Genomic DNA, 15,059 nt, shown 5'->3' on the forward strand with positions numbered 1-15,059 from the left:
GTGATGAGAATGCCACTTTACCTCTGTGGTCTTCCTCTCAAAAACCCATAATCATAGTCAAATAATGAGAAACACATCAAATCCCAGTAGAGAGACATTTTACAAAATACCTGACCAATTAAGGCCAGGTCAAGATCATCAAAAACAAGAAATGTCTGAGAAACTGACACAGCCAAAAGAACTCTAAGGGGACATGACAACTAAGTATGTGATCCCAGATGGGATCTTGGAGCGGAAAAAGGACATTACATAAAAACTAAGGAAATCTTAACAAAGTATGGACTTTAGTTAATAGTAATGTATCAATACTGGTTCATTAATTGCAAGAAGTGAACCATACCAATGTAAGATGACAACAATAGGGAAATTTGGCTGGGGGGAGTACATGAGAACTCTGTATTACCTTTGCAGTTTTTCTGTAAATCTAAAACTTTTCTAAAATAAAAAGTTCACTTAAAAAGAGTGGATGGATACTTTCAACAGACTACTACTGCTCATTTGGTAAAGTCTCCTCTGACAGGATTCGAAGTTTACCACACAGGATTTACAAGGATCAATTACTTATAACTGGGAAGCCAATAAAACACACTGGATTTATAACGTACTTTGACTAAAACTGAAGTGATAAACTTGATAGGGAATCAAAGATAATGCCTAAATTTGTCTTCATATCATCACCTTAAAAAGGGAACAGTTAAGATTAAACCATGAATCTAGACATGGTAACTGACAATGGGTGGGTTTGACTCATTGAATCACATTTCATGGCACATGATGTATAGGTAAAATTAACAGTGACTAAAAATGAAATTACTGACAAAGGTTGCTCCTGGACCATCTGAGATAGCCCAAGTACTGACTCGGCTCAAAGGAAATAAAACTGAAAACTCTTGATCTCACCCAAAATAACCATTCTGCACCCTGTCTGAACCTTGGGCTCTCTACTTACCAGCCTACTCAAAACCACTACTGAGGATAGTGTCCCGCTGCTAAGAAATAGACAACCCATAGGGCCTTTCAGGCCACCAAACGAGTAGCCAAGAAGGAGCCATGAAAGCTGCAAAAATGATCTCATTTGGAGCTCTCTGATCTTGACTAATCACCCATCCCCACAGGAACAGCAGATCGTGGCTTCTTGCCTTTCGATTGGGCCCATTTTTATAAAGTAAGGTTACTTCACGAGCCTAGATAAATTTGCATTGCGGTTCTTTCCACATCGTCTCATACTTGAAATTGAAAATGAAGATTCAATGTTCCTCTAAAGCGGGAAGGTCTGGAAGCTTCTTGTTGGCGCACTGGTAGGTCTTCCTAGTCTTGGTTTTGTGGGTAGAATGCAGTTGCGTGTCAGAGTTCGAAAGAGACTGGGCACACGGTTTCACAGTTCATGAGAAGAAAGGCATAGGAAATTCCCACGCGGGGTTCTACGCTCCACGTAAGGAGGAAATTCTCACAAGCTTCTCCCTTCCCCAGTTCCTAATGTGATCGCGTCACCTAGCCGCCTGACCCCACCACGATTCTTGTGGGACACAGTGTTCTCTCATTAGGCTCTTCAGCCCCTAGACTAAGGGAGTCCCCAGAACGCAAAGCTGTGGGTTCTTTTCCTTTACTCTCTTCTTCCCTTCGGAGAACTAAGACAACTAAGCCACCGCGAACGCGGGAACAAGACGCCACACCCCAGGCGCAAAGCGCCTACAAGACGACGCCCGCGGGGGCGCGTCGCTCGCCTCGGGCGCCCTCGCCCCGCCCCCGCACGCGAGGACGGCCGCGCGCACGCGCTCTCCGGCGCGTCTGCTCCCGCGGTAGCGACCGACGGGTAAGCCGGTCGACCCGGGCGGTTTGCTCCGCTCTATGGAGGAGAGATGGGGAGGCGTTGGGCTCGGGTTGAGGCAAGAAGGAGCGCATCCCTCGACGCCTCCCGCGACGCCAAATAGCCATGATGCGAGCGTGGGTCTTATTTTCCGCCGTGCTCTGGTACCTCGCAGGAGGTGGGGCTCCTTCCGCCCGGTCCCCAGGCCTCTTCCCCAGTACAAGGTTCCCTGTCCTGCTTCTCCCCGCCCCGCCCCACTCTGAGCCCTGGCTCCTCGTCTAACTAAAAAGTCAGTGATTTCTTTCCTCCGCAGTTGTATGGCAGCGTTCTTCCTTATTCTATAAGAAAGGCTTCGTGTTTGGCCTGCGAGGACACCCAGGTAATAAGGACCTCTTCGGGCGCAGGGCCTATCGGAAGAGCCGGAGGTGCCGTGGGCCTGCTAAGGTTCTTCCCACGGAGGGAAAGGAAGAGTGCAGACGTTTACGGAGCACCTACCGGGTGCTTGGCAGTTTGCAAAGGTCGTTGCATCTTTTCATTACAGCGACCCTCGTTGTAAGACCTTGCCTAAAGCCACACAGCTCATAAGGAGCTAGGATTCATTCCAGACCTCATTCTCTGATGCCACTTCACTTCCAGGCTTCTTTGCCGCTTCACAACATGCGAGGCCCACTCAGAGAAGTGATTTCAGAGGGGGAGGTCCCAATGTTTGGAACAGCCTTATCCTTCCCCTTATTAACTAGAACTCTTATGCATCCTTTAGAAAGCTCAGCTCAAATGTTCATTTATCACTCAGGTGACATTTTCCCATACTGCCCAAAGAAAATAGTCACGTAGCTAACTTGAGATAACTTTGATCCAGTTCATATCATTTGTCATGGTTAGAATCCCTCGATGTTTGGATCCTCTCCATCCCCCAACCAAATTGTAGAAAGATATCTTTATGTATTCAGAGCCTGGCATTCAGTAGGCTTTACAATTTATATTTTGTGGGACTGCAGTGGTTCCAAGCATACGAAATCTGAAACAACAGGTAATAGCAGAACATCTTCCTAGTATGCCCATATGGGCTTAATTATTGTCCCTAACAGAGGAAATTTACAGTTAAATATCAAGTTTCCCTATTCCACTGTCCCTTCCAAAAATTTTATGATCTAAGTGAGTTCTGAATCTGTACATTAAAATGAACTTCTAAATGTGTTGTGTACATTTTTATAAACAAAGCTATAATATCACAGAAAAACTAAAAATATAGTGACTGTCTAACAGTCTCAAGTTTTTAAAACTTACTATGAGAAGCAAAAAGGATTTTACACTAGGATTCAAGACGTTATAATAATATATTGATTTTCTTTTCTTTTTTACACACAACTTACACAAGTTTTAAATGTATTGATTTTTAAAATAGTGAAATCCAAAAAGAACTAATTAGTATCTTTGGGACAAAATGGTAGGAGTGTATTTCTTAATTTAATTCTGCTGTGTAATATAGTTACACATTATTTTATTTTGTCACAGTGAAAATATATGTAAAATTACATCAAGATACCCCAGTCCTTATCTGTATGGATGTTAAACATGCTAAGAAAGAAATAGTGGACCCCACCTACACGTGGATTGGGCCTAATGAAAATATATTAACAGGTAAGTTTGATTTTAATATGTCCTTTTTAAATGATGTGAACATTTTTTTAGAAAAGCACAATCACTGATTGGAAAGAACAAATTGAAATTTTTTTAATTTTTTATTTTTTTGAGACAGGGTCTTGCTCTGTTGCCTAGGCTCAATCGATCCTCCTGCCTCAGCCTCTTGGCTACTTTTTCTACTTTTGGTAGAAGCAGGGTCTAGCTATGTAGCTCAAGCTGTGAAATTTAATTTAATTTTAATGGCAGTTTCACTTGCTCCATACTTAGGCAAATCATGTTATATCTTGGTCTATGCCTTATTTTCTCCTTATGCAAAAACTGAAGTAGTAATTTTTGTGCCCTACTTCCCAGAGCTGTATTAATTCACAAGTCTTTATAAAATCTAAAATGTGGCCAAGCTTACCCTGTAATCCTAGCACTTTGGGAGGCCAAGGTGGGAGGATCGCTTGAGGCCAGGAGTTCAAGACCAGCCTGGCAATAGCAAGACCCAGTCTCTACAAAAAATAAAAAATTAGCCAGGCAGGGTGGTGCATACTTGTAGTCCCAGCTACTTGGGAGGCTGAGACAGGAGTTTGAGGCTGTAGTGAGCTGTGGTGATGCCACTACACTCTAGCCCAGGCAACAGAGCGAGACACTGTTTCAAAAAAAAAAAAAAAAGTCTAAAATTTATCCTGTAGCACCAGTAATAGGAGATGAAATATCTAATATGTAATTTTTCATGATGTTAGAAGAGTGAGTTGGACTTTAAGCATTATTGGTTAATTTCTGTCACGTGAAGAAATCGTATCATTACAGGGCAATGTTCTCTCACTTACTGAATTACTGGCATAAACCAATTGAAACTTGATGCCAAAAAACAAATCAAAGAAAATTAAAATATATTTCAAAAATGTGCTTATCAGCCAGGCACGGTGGCTCATACCTGTAATCCTAGCACTCTGGGAGGCCGAGGCGGGTGGATCGCTCAAGGTCAGGAGTTGGAGACCAGCCTGAGCAAGAGCGAGACCCCGTCTCTACTAAAAATAGAAAGAGATTATCTGGCCAACTAAAATATATATAGAAAAAATTAGCCGGGCATGGTGGTTTATGCCTGTAGTCCCAGCTACTCGAGAGGCTGAGGCAGTAGGATTGCTTAAGCCCAGGAGTTTGAGGTTGCTGAGAGCTAGGCTGATGCCACAGCACTCACTCTAGCCAGGGCAACAAAGCGACACTCTGTCTCAAAAAAAAAAAAAAAAAAAAAATGTGCTTATCTCATGTGGTTTTCCATAGAGTAATATGACAGAGTTAAGATTTTGCTAGATTTTTGAGGTTGGGATAGTTCATTAATTTTTTTAAACTTTTGTATGTATTTATTAATAATGTTTGAATTGTATGTTAAATAGCCAAGTAATTTACTATTTCTGTTTAGGAAATCATCGAATAAATATAACTCAGACAGGAGAGCTGATAGTGAAAGATTTTGTGGAGCCTTTGTCTGGACTTTACACATGTACTTTTTCTTATAAAACTGTCAAAGCAGAAACCCAAGAAGAAAAGACAGTGAAAAAGAGATACGACTTTCTGATCTTTGGTAAGGATTTAAGCACTTTTTTTTGTTGTTGTTGTTTTTTTAAGAGACAGGGTCTTGCTCTGTCACCCAGGCTGGAGTGCAGTGGAACGATCATAGCTCACCTTAATCTCAAACTTCTGATCTCAAGGGATTATCCTGCCTCAGCCTCCCAGGTAGCTAGGAGTACAGGCCCACTTAACATTTTTCTGGTTGTTAGTAGAGACAGAGTCTCACTATGTTGCCCAGGCTGGTCTCAAACTCCTAGCCTCCAATAATTCTCCTGCCTTGGCCTCCCAAAGTGCTGGTATTATAGGCACAAGCCACCACACCTGGCCAAGAATTTAGGTACGTGTTAACTTAGATGTTTAGTTTGGATCAGAATTTAGTGTATGGTTTCTTCATTTAGTGAAAACGAATCTGTTATAGGCAATTGTTTCCCCATTTCCCACTGTCTAGATATATAAGCACAGTCTACTTTATCACAATTTGACAGGTAATTTAAAAACTGATGTTTATTTTCTTAATTTCTGTATAGATCCTTGTTATCAGCCCGTTATCGGATGTATAGCGTGCAAATATTTTCTCCCATTTCTATAGATTGTCTATTTGCTCTGATGATAGTTTCCTTGACTGTACAGAAGCTTTTTAATTTGATCAGGTTCCAATTATTTATTCTTGTTGCTACTGTGATTGCTTTGGGGGTCTTCTGCATAAATTGTTTGCCTAGGCCAATGTCTATAGGAGTTTTCCCAACATTTTCTTCTAGAATTCTTAAGGTTTTACACCTTAGGTTTAAGTCTATTATCCATCGTGAGTTGATTTTTGTAAGAGGTGAGAGGTGGAGATCCAGTTTCAATTTTCTGCATGTGGTTATCCACTTTTCCCAGCACCGTTTATTTAATAGGGATTCTTTTCCCCAATGTTTATTTTTGTCTGCTTTATAAAAGATTAGATGACAATATGAGGATTAACAAGAAAAAATCAAACAACCCTATCAAAAAGTGGGCAAAAGACATGAACCGAAACTTCAAAAGATGACAGAACAATGGCCAGCAAACACATAAAAAAGTGCTCAACATCTCTAATCATTAGGGAAATGTAAATCAAAACCACAGTGAGATATCACCTAACTCCAATGAGAATGACCTTTATCAAAAGGTCCCAAAACAACAAATGCTGGCGTGGATGTGGAGAGATACGAACACTCTTACACTGCTGGTGGGACTGCAAATTAGTACAACCCCTGTGGAAAGTAATTTGGAGATATCTCAAAGAGCTAAAAATAGAAATACCATTTGATCCAGCAATCCCACTACTAGGCATCTACCCAAAGGAAAAAAAGACATTCTCTAATAAAGACATCTGCACTCAAATGTTTATGGCAGCACAATTCATGATTGCAAAGATGTGGAAACAACCCAAGTGCCCATCAGTAAATGAGTGGATTAATAAAATGTGGTATATGTATACCAGGGAATACTACTCAACTACAAAAAACAATGGTGAACTAGCATCTCTTGTATTATCCTGGATGGAGCTTGAGCCCATCCTTCAAAGTGAGGTATCACGAGAATGGAAAAACAAGCACCACATGTCCTCATCATCAAATTGGTACTAACTGATCAACACTAAGGTGTTCACATGGAAGTAATATTTGGGTGCCAGTCAGGTTGGAGGGGGATGGTGGGAGTGGATAGACTCACAACTAATGTATGTGGTGTTTACCATATGGGGGAAGGGCAAGCTTGTAGCCCTGGCTTGGGGGAAGCAAAGGCATTATATAAACCAAAATATTTGTACCCCCATAATATTATGAAATTTAAAAAACTGATGTTGAATTCTATAAAGGCATATTAGTGATACTGTCACTGAACTGTGCTGACAGAAATGACACTTTCTGCAAATTAAGACCCTCTCCAAAAAGTCCTATTTTTTTCTTGATACTGTTATCTATATAGCCAACCCACAGAAGCCATTTCACCTCTTGTACTAGGTAGATAATGTATCAGATGAAAATAACACTTTTCATTAAAGTTACTAGTTTTGAATATTTTTGTGAGGACAAACTGATAAGACATTTTATTGGATAAGTAAAAGTTTCTGTGCTGATTTGCAAGATTGATGGGATTTAGTATTACATGTTATTTGAAAATTGTTTGGTAGAGGAAATTATTGTTAGACACAATTGTTTTTATCCTCATCTTTTTTTAAGCCTATCGGGAACCTGATTATTCTTATCAGATGGCTGTACGCTTTACCACAAAGTCTTGTGCAGGAAGCTATAATGACCTTCTCTTTAGAGTGCTGAGGAAAATCTTGGATAATCTAATGTATGATTTGTCATGCCATGTCATAGAACCATCATATAAATGCCATTCTGTTGAAATTCCAGAACATGGCCTCATACATGAGCTATTTATAGCCTTTCAAGGTAAAAAATTTTTTTTAACATTTCTTTAATTTTATGAATTTAGTCCTGAACCATGATAGATTACAAAATTAATTACCATATTAATATGAGATATCTTATAAATAATAGATCCTAAATGTTAAGCACTAAAGTATATAGTTGGTCATAGCCTAGTTATGGTTTTGAAATTAACACACTAATTATTTGCCTTCAAATATGACATATTATCATTTTGAAATCAATATCATTTTATTAACATAGCTTTTAAATATGGAGCTAATATATTTCACTTATAATTTCTTGTAGAATTTTAAATTGTGTTTTTGAGAACTTAATAAAAAGGAGTAACCAAACCAAATTTATTTATTTTAAAGCCTTGTAGTTACTTCCATTAGCCCCCAGATGGAGTGAAATCATAATGTATAAATTATTCAAATCATGTACCTTACTTTATTACGAGGATTAGATAGCTAGATTGAATGCATGCCTGCATGCATACTGAACTCAGCATTTGGAGCTTTATTGAAATGTTTGGAACTTTTTAGAATCCTTTTGTCAACCTATCATTTTTTTCACTCCAGTTAATCCTTTTGCACCAGGGTGGAGAGGTACATGCAATCAATCTGTTGACTGTGAAGATATCACTAATCATAATGTCCTCCAGGTGAGAATTTCATTGTAAGGAGGAAGTATTTGGGTAGTCAATAAAGCTATTTAAAATTTTTTATAAATCATTTTATTAAAAAGTTTCTTCAAAACTCTATTTCTCAGCCAGGCGCGGTGGCTCACGCCTGTAATCCTAGCACTCTGGGAGGCCAAGGCGGTGGATCGTTTGAGCTCAGGAGTTCGAGACTAGCCTGAGCAAGAGCGAGACCCCATCTCTACTAAAAAAATAGAAAGAAATTAGCTGGACAACTAAAAATATATATAAAAAATTTGCCGGGCCTGGTGGTGCATGCCTGTAGTCCCAGCTACTTGGGAGGCTGAGACAGGAGGATCACTTGAGCCCAGGAATTTGAGGTTGCCGTGAGCGAGGCTGACGCCATGGCAGTCTAGCCCAGGCAACAGAGTGAGACTCTGTCTCAAAAAAAAAAAATCTGTTTCTCCATGTTGTGAATATTTATAAATAATAAAAACATTTCTAAGGACTAAGTGTAAATTATTCTTTTTAAAAAAAACTTAAATATAAAGTATTATTGATTTTTGGTTTCAGTCTTTTAAACTGAGATTGTAAGACTCTTCGCTGTTTAAAGATGTGTTATTTTGGAATAGTATATCTAGAATATCATATAGCTCTCCAGGTAATGTTATGTATTTTATCTATAACAGAAGGATGGATCCCTGGTTCCCCAAATGATGATTAAACAGCAGCTTGAAGAAGCACCTCACAATCATGTCATCCTAGGCTAAAACAATGGTGCTTCCCAAATTATATCTATGCAAGGCATAATAATTGCTCTCTCCTCTGCCATCCTAAGAGACTAAGGACATAGTCTTAAAAAAATCCCTTCACTCCCCTGGTCTAGTTCCTGAGCCCATACCATTAATGTACATGATTTATAAGAGGCATGATTTTTTATTTAATATTAGTTATTAAATTAATTATTCTATGCTCAAAAAATAAAATTTACATCATTAGTTTGTAGTGCTGATTAGAGAAGAATCTTATTTTCCATCTTGATTGACTCTTTTTTCTTGATGATCACATGGAATTGGAAATAATGTACTCCCAGTTATCTATATATGAAACAGGTATGTTGCAAGTAATTCAAGACAAGTTTTTTTTTTACCTTAATTTAATTGTTCTTAACCATTGTACATATGAATTAACAACAGTTGATAAGGTCAAGGCTAGACTAATTTTAGTATTAATACAACTTTTCAGGAATTTACCTGCTATATAAAGTATGGCATGCTTATTGCCTCTGATACTGGAGGAGAAATTTGGTTTACGGTTCAGTAATTGTACTCCTCTCTGATATTTTTAAATCTTAGGCAAGAAATCGAATAGAAGAATTTTTTCGGAGCCAAGCAGATATTTTCTCCCACAGCTTTAATAAAACTCTACCAGCTATGCATTTTGTGAGCCACAGTTTTCAAGTAGAACGTCTGGATGCCTGTCGACCAGGCTTTGGAAAAAATGAAGGTCTACACAGTAATTGTGCTAGCTGTTGCGGTAATTATAAACTATAAATATCTAAGTATTTAGCTCTTGTAGTCAGAAGAATAAATGAGTACTTAGCTTAGGATAATTGAATTGAATCTTTACACTGATGCTCTTACCAAAAAATTGTATTTAGCTAAAGGGAAGTAAAAATTCAAAGCCCTAAATTTCTAACTATAATTATCTTAACATATATTAATTCTTTCTAATGTACTCTCTTGTATTACAAAACATTCTGTGGTGTTCTGACTTAAGCTACTGTGCTATGAAGGAAAACAGAATGGTCCTACCTAGAAAACAGAGAACTAGGAAATAGGAACTAGAAAATTAGAAATAGGAACTCATAAATGGGGCACTATAGAAGATACTGTAAAATGCTGATACTAAAGGAAAAAATGGGATTCTAAGTTTCTCCTGTCTTTAAGATCATCAAATTACAATGTTTGAAACTCAATTTTCCACAACTTAAGTAGGTGAACGTTACTCAGTATAATACAGAAATGATGTGATAGTGAAGGAAAATTTATATTATTGGAATAAAATACCTCTAAGTTATAGAGGAATAAAATACCTCTAAGTTATAGAGGTATAAAATACCTCTAAATTATAATCAACTATGTTTTTTCCTCTGCAGTGGTTTGTAGTCCTGGGACTTTTAGTCCTGATGTTGCTGTTATTTGTCAGAGCTGCATTTCCGTCAATGTCTACGGAGCTAAATCTTGCCCATAAACTTCAAACAAAAATCAGCAATATAAAGACTAGAGGTGAAAGCATTGTTACTCACTTGAGGAGGTGGGGGACATAAAATGATTTGTTCACATCTCAGAGCATCATAGATAGTTCCATTAAGTAAGATCTTTAAGACCAAAACACTGGAAAACACAGATTTTAGAAATTTAAAAAGTTGACATAGCATTTCTAAGAAGGAATTTAACCCAATATCTCCAATGTACAAAGAAAGTTTTAAGTATTAGTGGATGATTTTTAATGAAATATGTTTTGTTGTTTACAAACTGAATCTGTTGCTCTGTACCTAAGACTATACATTAAGGTCTAGAAGAATAACAAAGTATAATACAATAAACATTTTATACTTTCCATAAATTAATTTGTTTGAAATCACTCATATGATATAAAGACATCTATTTGTAATTAGAACCAAACAAATTATTTATTTTGGTCTGTTTGCTTTTAATTTATTTTTTTAAATAATGGACTTTGTTTTTTCAGTATAGGTTTAGATTTACAGAATAATGGAGCAGATAATACATAAAGTTCCTTATATGCACCCCACCCCGTACCCTCATCCCTTCTCACAGTTTCCCCTATTATTAACACTTGTGTTAGTGTAGCACATTTGTTAAAATTAATGAACCAATATCAATACATTCTTATTAATTGTAGTTCATAGTTTACATTAGGGTTCATTCTTTGTGTTGTGAGGTTCTTTGGGTTTTGACAGGTGCATGATGACATGTGTACACCATTTCAGTTTCATACAGAATAGTTTCACCACCCTAAAAATCTCCTGTGCTTCACCTGTTTATCCCTCCCACCTGAGCCCCTGGCAACCACTGATTTTCTTTTCTTTTTTTTTTTTGAGACAGAGTCTCACTGTGTTGCCCGGGCTAGAATGAGTGCCGTGGTGTCAGCCTAGCTCACAGCAACCTCAAACTCCTGGGCTTAAGCAATCCTACTGCCTCAGCCTCCCGAGTAGCTGGGACTACAGGCATGTTCCACCGTGCCCGGCTAATTTTTTCTATATATTTTTTTAGTTGGCCATATAATTTCTTTCTATTTTTAGTAGAGACGGGGTCTCGCTCTTGCTCAGGCTGGTCTCGAACTCCTGACCTCAAGCGATCCTCCCGCCACGGCTTCTCAGAGTGCTAGGATTACAGGTGTGAGCCACCACACCTGGCCTTTACCTGGTTTTAGTGTTAGAGTAATCCTGGCCTCATAGGATGTGAGTTAGGAAGTGTTCTGTCTGCCTCTGTTTGCTGTTTAAAATATTTTGAACTTCAAGAATGTTTGCCCCGATACCTTGATTCATATCATTGTATTTCCTATCCCCTAGCCCTCATCCAAGGTAAGCTGTTTAAATATTATAACATTGCAGAATGAAAAAACATGTGTTGAATTAATATTTTGAAAATGGTAAACCCATCAATAATAAAATTAAATGAATGTCGTCCTCTTTATCTCATTAACAGAGAAATAAAGCCCTGAGATGGCAAAAGAGTTACATCTTCTGACTTACTCGGTGGAAATAGAAGTTGTGACAGCATCCCCACAATTTGCTGCAGAAAGAGTCTCACACTACCTCTCCTTTTCCTCTTGATTCTTTAAGTGCACATTTGCAGTACTTAGAAGTCACATTTCACATGACCGTATCTACCAGAAGAGTCACTATTGATTAGAATTCTGTACTTTGTACTACTGCAAGAGTATTTTCCAACACTGGTGGATTATTAGCAATAAACTAATGAACATTTGGTTTCCGTTTGCTTGGTTTAGCAATCATTTGGCATGTATGTGGTGTTAGTAGCATTATGCTTTGAATTGCAGATGCCATATCTTCAGGTATTGTAGATGCTTCTATATGAAGCAATTAAAAAATTAATGGATTTACTTAGTTTAGATTTAGTAAAATTCTCTGGTCATATGTGAAAGCATTAGTTTACTGAAGTAAAAGAAAATCTCTGATCACATAAACTTTCAAGAACACGATTTCTTAAACATTTATCCTCTATGAACTTAACTAGCAAGCCTATCAGAGGTATTATTTGGGAATAAAAGACTAATATTTATGTACCTTTCTAATCAATGATTAATAAAATCTCTTGTAAGAGTCTGAGTGTAGGCACTGGACATTGTGATCTCACCTTATGCTTGCTTATCAGCTACAAGGTGGACTGTCCTTAAATTCTTACCATGATGTGTGTACTTACATTACCTGTGTGTAAACCTGCTCAGAATGTCCAGAAGAGAAGATGTTCAAATGTGACTTAAGCTGCCCTTTTTCTGCCAAATTGCTTCAGCTGCAGATTATGGGCTTTTGCATTCCCTTTTCATTACACTCTTAAGGTTATTTTTTTACTTCAGATCTTTAAAAGTAAAACATTACAGGTTCATTTAAAGCCTTTTTATACTTCTTCTCTATCATAATTTTTCTTCCTTCCCCAAGACTTAATTACTAGTCTGAAATCGGTGGGTAACCTTCCTGTCCAAGGTTTTTTTTTTTTTTGTTTTGTTTTTTGAGACAGAGTCTCACTCTGTTGCCCGGGCTAGAGTGAGTGCCGTGGCGTCAGCCTAGCTCACAGCAACCTCAAACTCCTGGGCTCAAGCGATCCTCCTGCCTCAGCCTCCCGAGTAGCTGGGACTACAGGCATGCGCCACCATGCCTGGCTAATTTTTTCTATATATATTTTTAGTTGTCCATATAGTTTCTTTCTATTTTTAGTAGAGACGGGGTCTCGCTCTTGCTCAGGCTGGTCTTGAACTCCTGAGCTCAAACAATCTGCCCGCCTTGGCCTCCCAGAGTGCTAGGATTACAGGCGTGAGCCACTGTGTCCGGCCCTGTCCAAGTTTTTTAATCATTTAATTTAAACACTAAAAGTGTCATATGTATCTTTGCAACTTTCTTTATCTACCCAATATTTTTTAAATGTCTGTTAACCTGTGAAGATTTCATTCCATTCTTCTTCTGCTAAATTAATATAGCAATATTTATTTTTCTCATCATTTATTAGCATTGTAGATTTGTGCATCAGTCAGGGTCTATTCTGGAGACAGAAAACACAGTAATTTGAACAAGGGAAGTTTAATAAAATGAATTATTAACTATAACAAAGGATTGGAATAACAAGGAATTGGCTAGTAAGATATAAAGAGGACTCTAAATAATGTAAGAATCACAGATGTAAAAAGTAGCCACTACCAACCACTAGGACTGAGTTGAAGAAAGCATCACCAACTTGTCGAAGAGAACATAACCATGGGCACTAGATGGAAGAAAAGTCACTGTGATGCTGTCCAAACTTACTCTTTGGAACTTGCCAGAGACCCATCCTCTAGGGTACCAAGGAAAGTTGTTCATGGGAAAGTTTCTCATTAGAGATACTCTGCCACAGGACCATAGAAGGAGGAGGGGTTGTCAGTGAAGTTGCTGGCCACCATGCACTGCAGGGTATGGACACTGGAAAAGTTGAACATGCTACCAGAGCCTGTCGAGGCAACAACCCAGAACCAGGAAGAGAATTCCTTTTTTCCTGCAATGTCTCTCCAGCATCCACTTCTGACAAAGTTTATCATTGTGCCAGCTGGCAAAGGAAAAATACTTAAAAGGCCCAGATCCATTTTCACAGAGCTATCAAAAAGAATGATTTAGGAGCTAAGAGGCAATAAATTGATAACTGGGGCATTTCCCAAAAATGTGGAGCTACATAGTCATTGTTTCTCTTGCTGCTTATGTCAGTTAGTTATTTCTCAAATTCGGACACAGTCCCACTAAATATTCTATTGCCTAAAACTAAATTGTAAATAACTTCCAACAACTTGTGTATATACCTAAAAATGGGAAGGAGAGAGAAAAAGGATGATAGTGTATTAAAAGTATGACTACAGCAAGCAAAGAGAAAATATAGCAAAACTACTTTGTTTCTGTAATTGGTCATTAGATTGTAGTTCATACCTATGGCTTCCTTCTTCAGCTACTCATTCCATATTTTTCTTGCCCTCAGCCAGATCTTCAGTTGCTCTGGGTTTTCTTTTTTTGTTAAAAGAGATGGGGTCTCATTCTGTTGCCCATGCTAGAGTGCAATGGTGTCATCATATCCTGGGCTGAAGTGATCCTTCCTTCTACCTCAGCATCCCTCTGGGTTCTTTATCTGGTGGAATGACTGAAACCTTCATTCCTGAAGAGTCTCAGTCCTTGGTCCTCGTTGTTCAGCCCTACTCCTTTTTTGTTGTTGTTGTTGCTATGTAGTTTTCTATTAACCTTTACTATTGGGCATGAAGAACTAAGAGGTCTCCGGAGAATCTCCTGGGTTCCAGACAGTCTTCCTTGCCTCCCTTGTATAGCAACCCAGTTTTCCTTTGGTGATCAGTAGATTAACATTCTCCTCCCCAACAACCCCCTGTTTTTTCCTAGTTGGTTCAGGAGCCCAAAATGTCCAGGTAGCACAAATCAGGGAAGAACCATTGTTGTGTCCCCTTGTGGAAGCATCCCCCTACTGGGGACAAAGATCTCCAAGCAGCAGAGCTCCAAGTTACCAGGATAGGAAGCAAAAATTCTGCAAATGGGTTATTGGGTATACTAGTGAGAGGATCCACTCCCACACCTGCCACCCTTGATTCCTGGGTCCTGATTCCTGGACTCTTCTGGCTATGAGGGAGATGGCACTATATTGTGGTCTCTAAGTCAAAACATACACTGCATCCTGTAAAACAGAACCCCTTCCTTTCAGAGTGTTGTCTCCCAACAGAC

At 38.5% G+C, this 15,059-nt stretch overlaps 1 protein-coding gene across 1 annotated transcript; it reads left to right on the plus strand.

Annotated features, from left to right (window-relative positions):
• Positions 1-1,933: 1,933 nt before the first annotated feature.
• Positions 1,934-11,948, plus strand: ZPBP2 (zona pellucida binding protein 2). The gene is made up of 9 exons (XM_069481343.1): positions 1,934-1,985; positions 2,121-2,186; positions 3,323-3,448; positions 4,860-5,021; positions 7,213-7,431; positions 7,992-8,074; positions 9,406-9,586; positions 10,209-10,338; positions 11,785-11,948. The coding sequence occupies exons 1-8, from the start codon at positions 1,934-1,936 to the stop codon at positions 10,301-10,303; spliced, it is 984 nt and encodes a 327-aa protein (XP_069337444.1). The 3' UTR covers positions 10,304-10,338; positions 11,785-11,948.
• Positions 11,949-15,059: the final 3,111 nt, after the last annotated feature.

The sequence above is a fragment of the Eulemur rufifrons genome, chromosome 9 (assembly GCF_041146395.1).
Source record: "Eulemur rufifrons isolate Redbay chromosome 9, OSU_ERuf_1, whole genome shotgun sequence".
Classification (NCBI taxonomy): domain Eukaryota; kingdom Metazoa; phylum Chordata; class Mammalia; order Primates; family Lemuridae; genus Eulemur; species Eulemur rufifrons.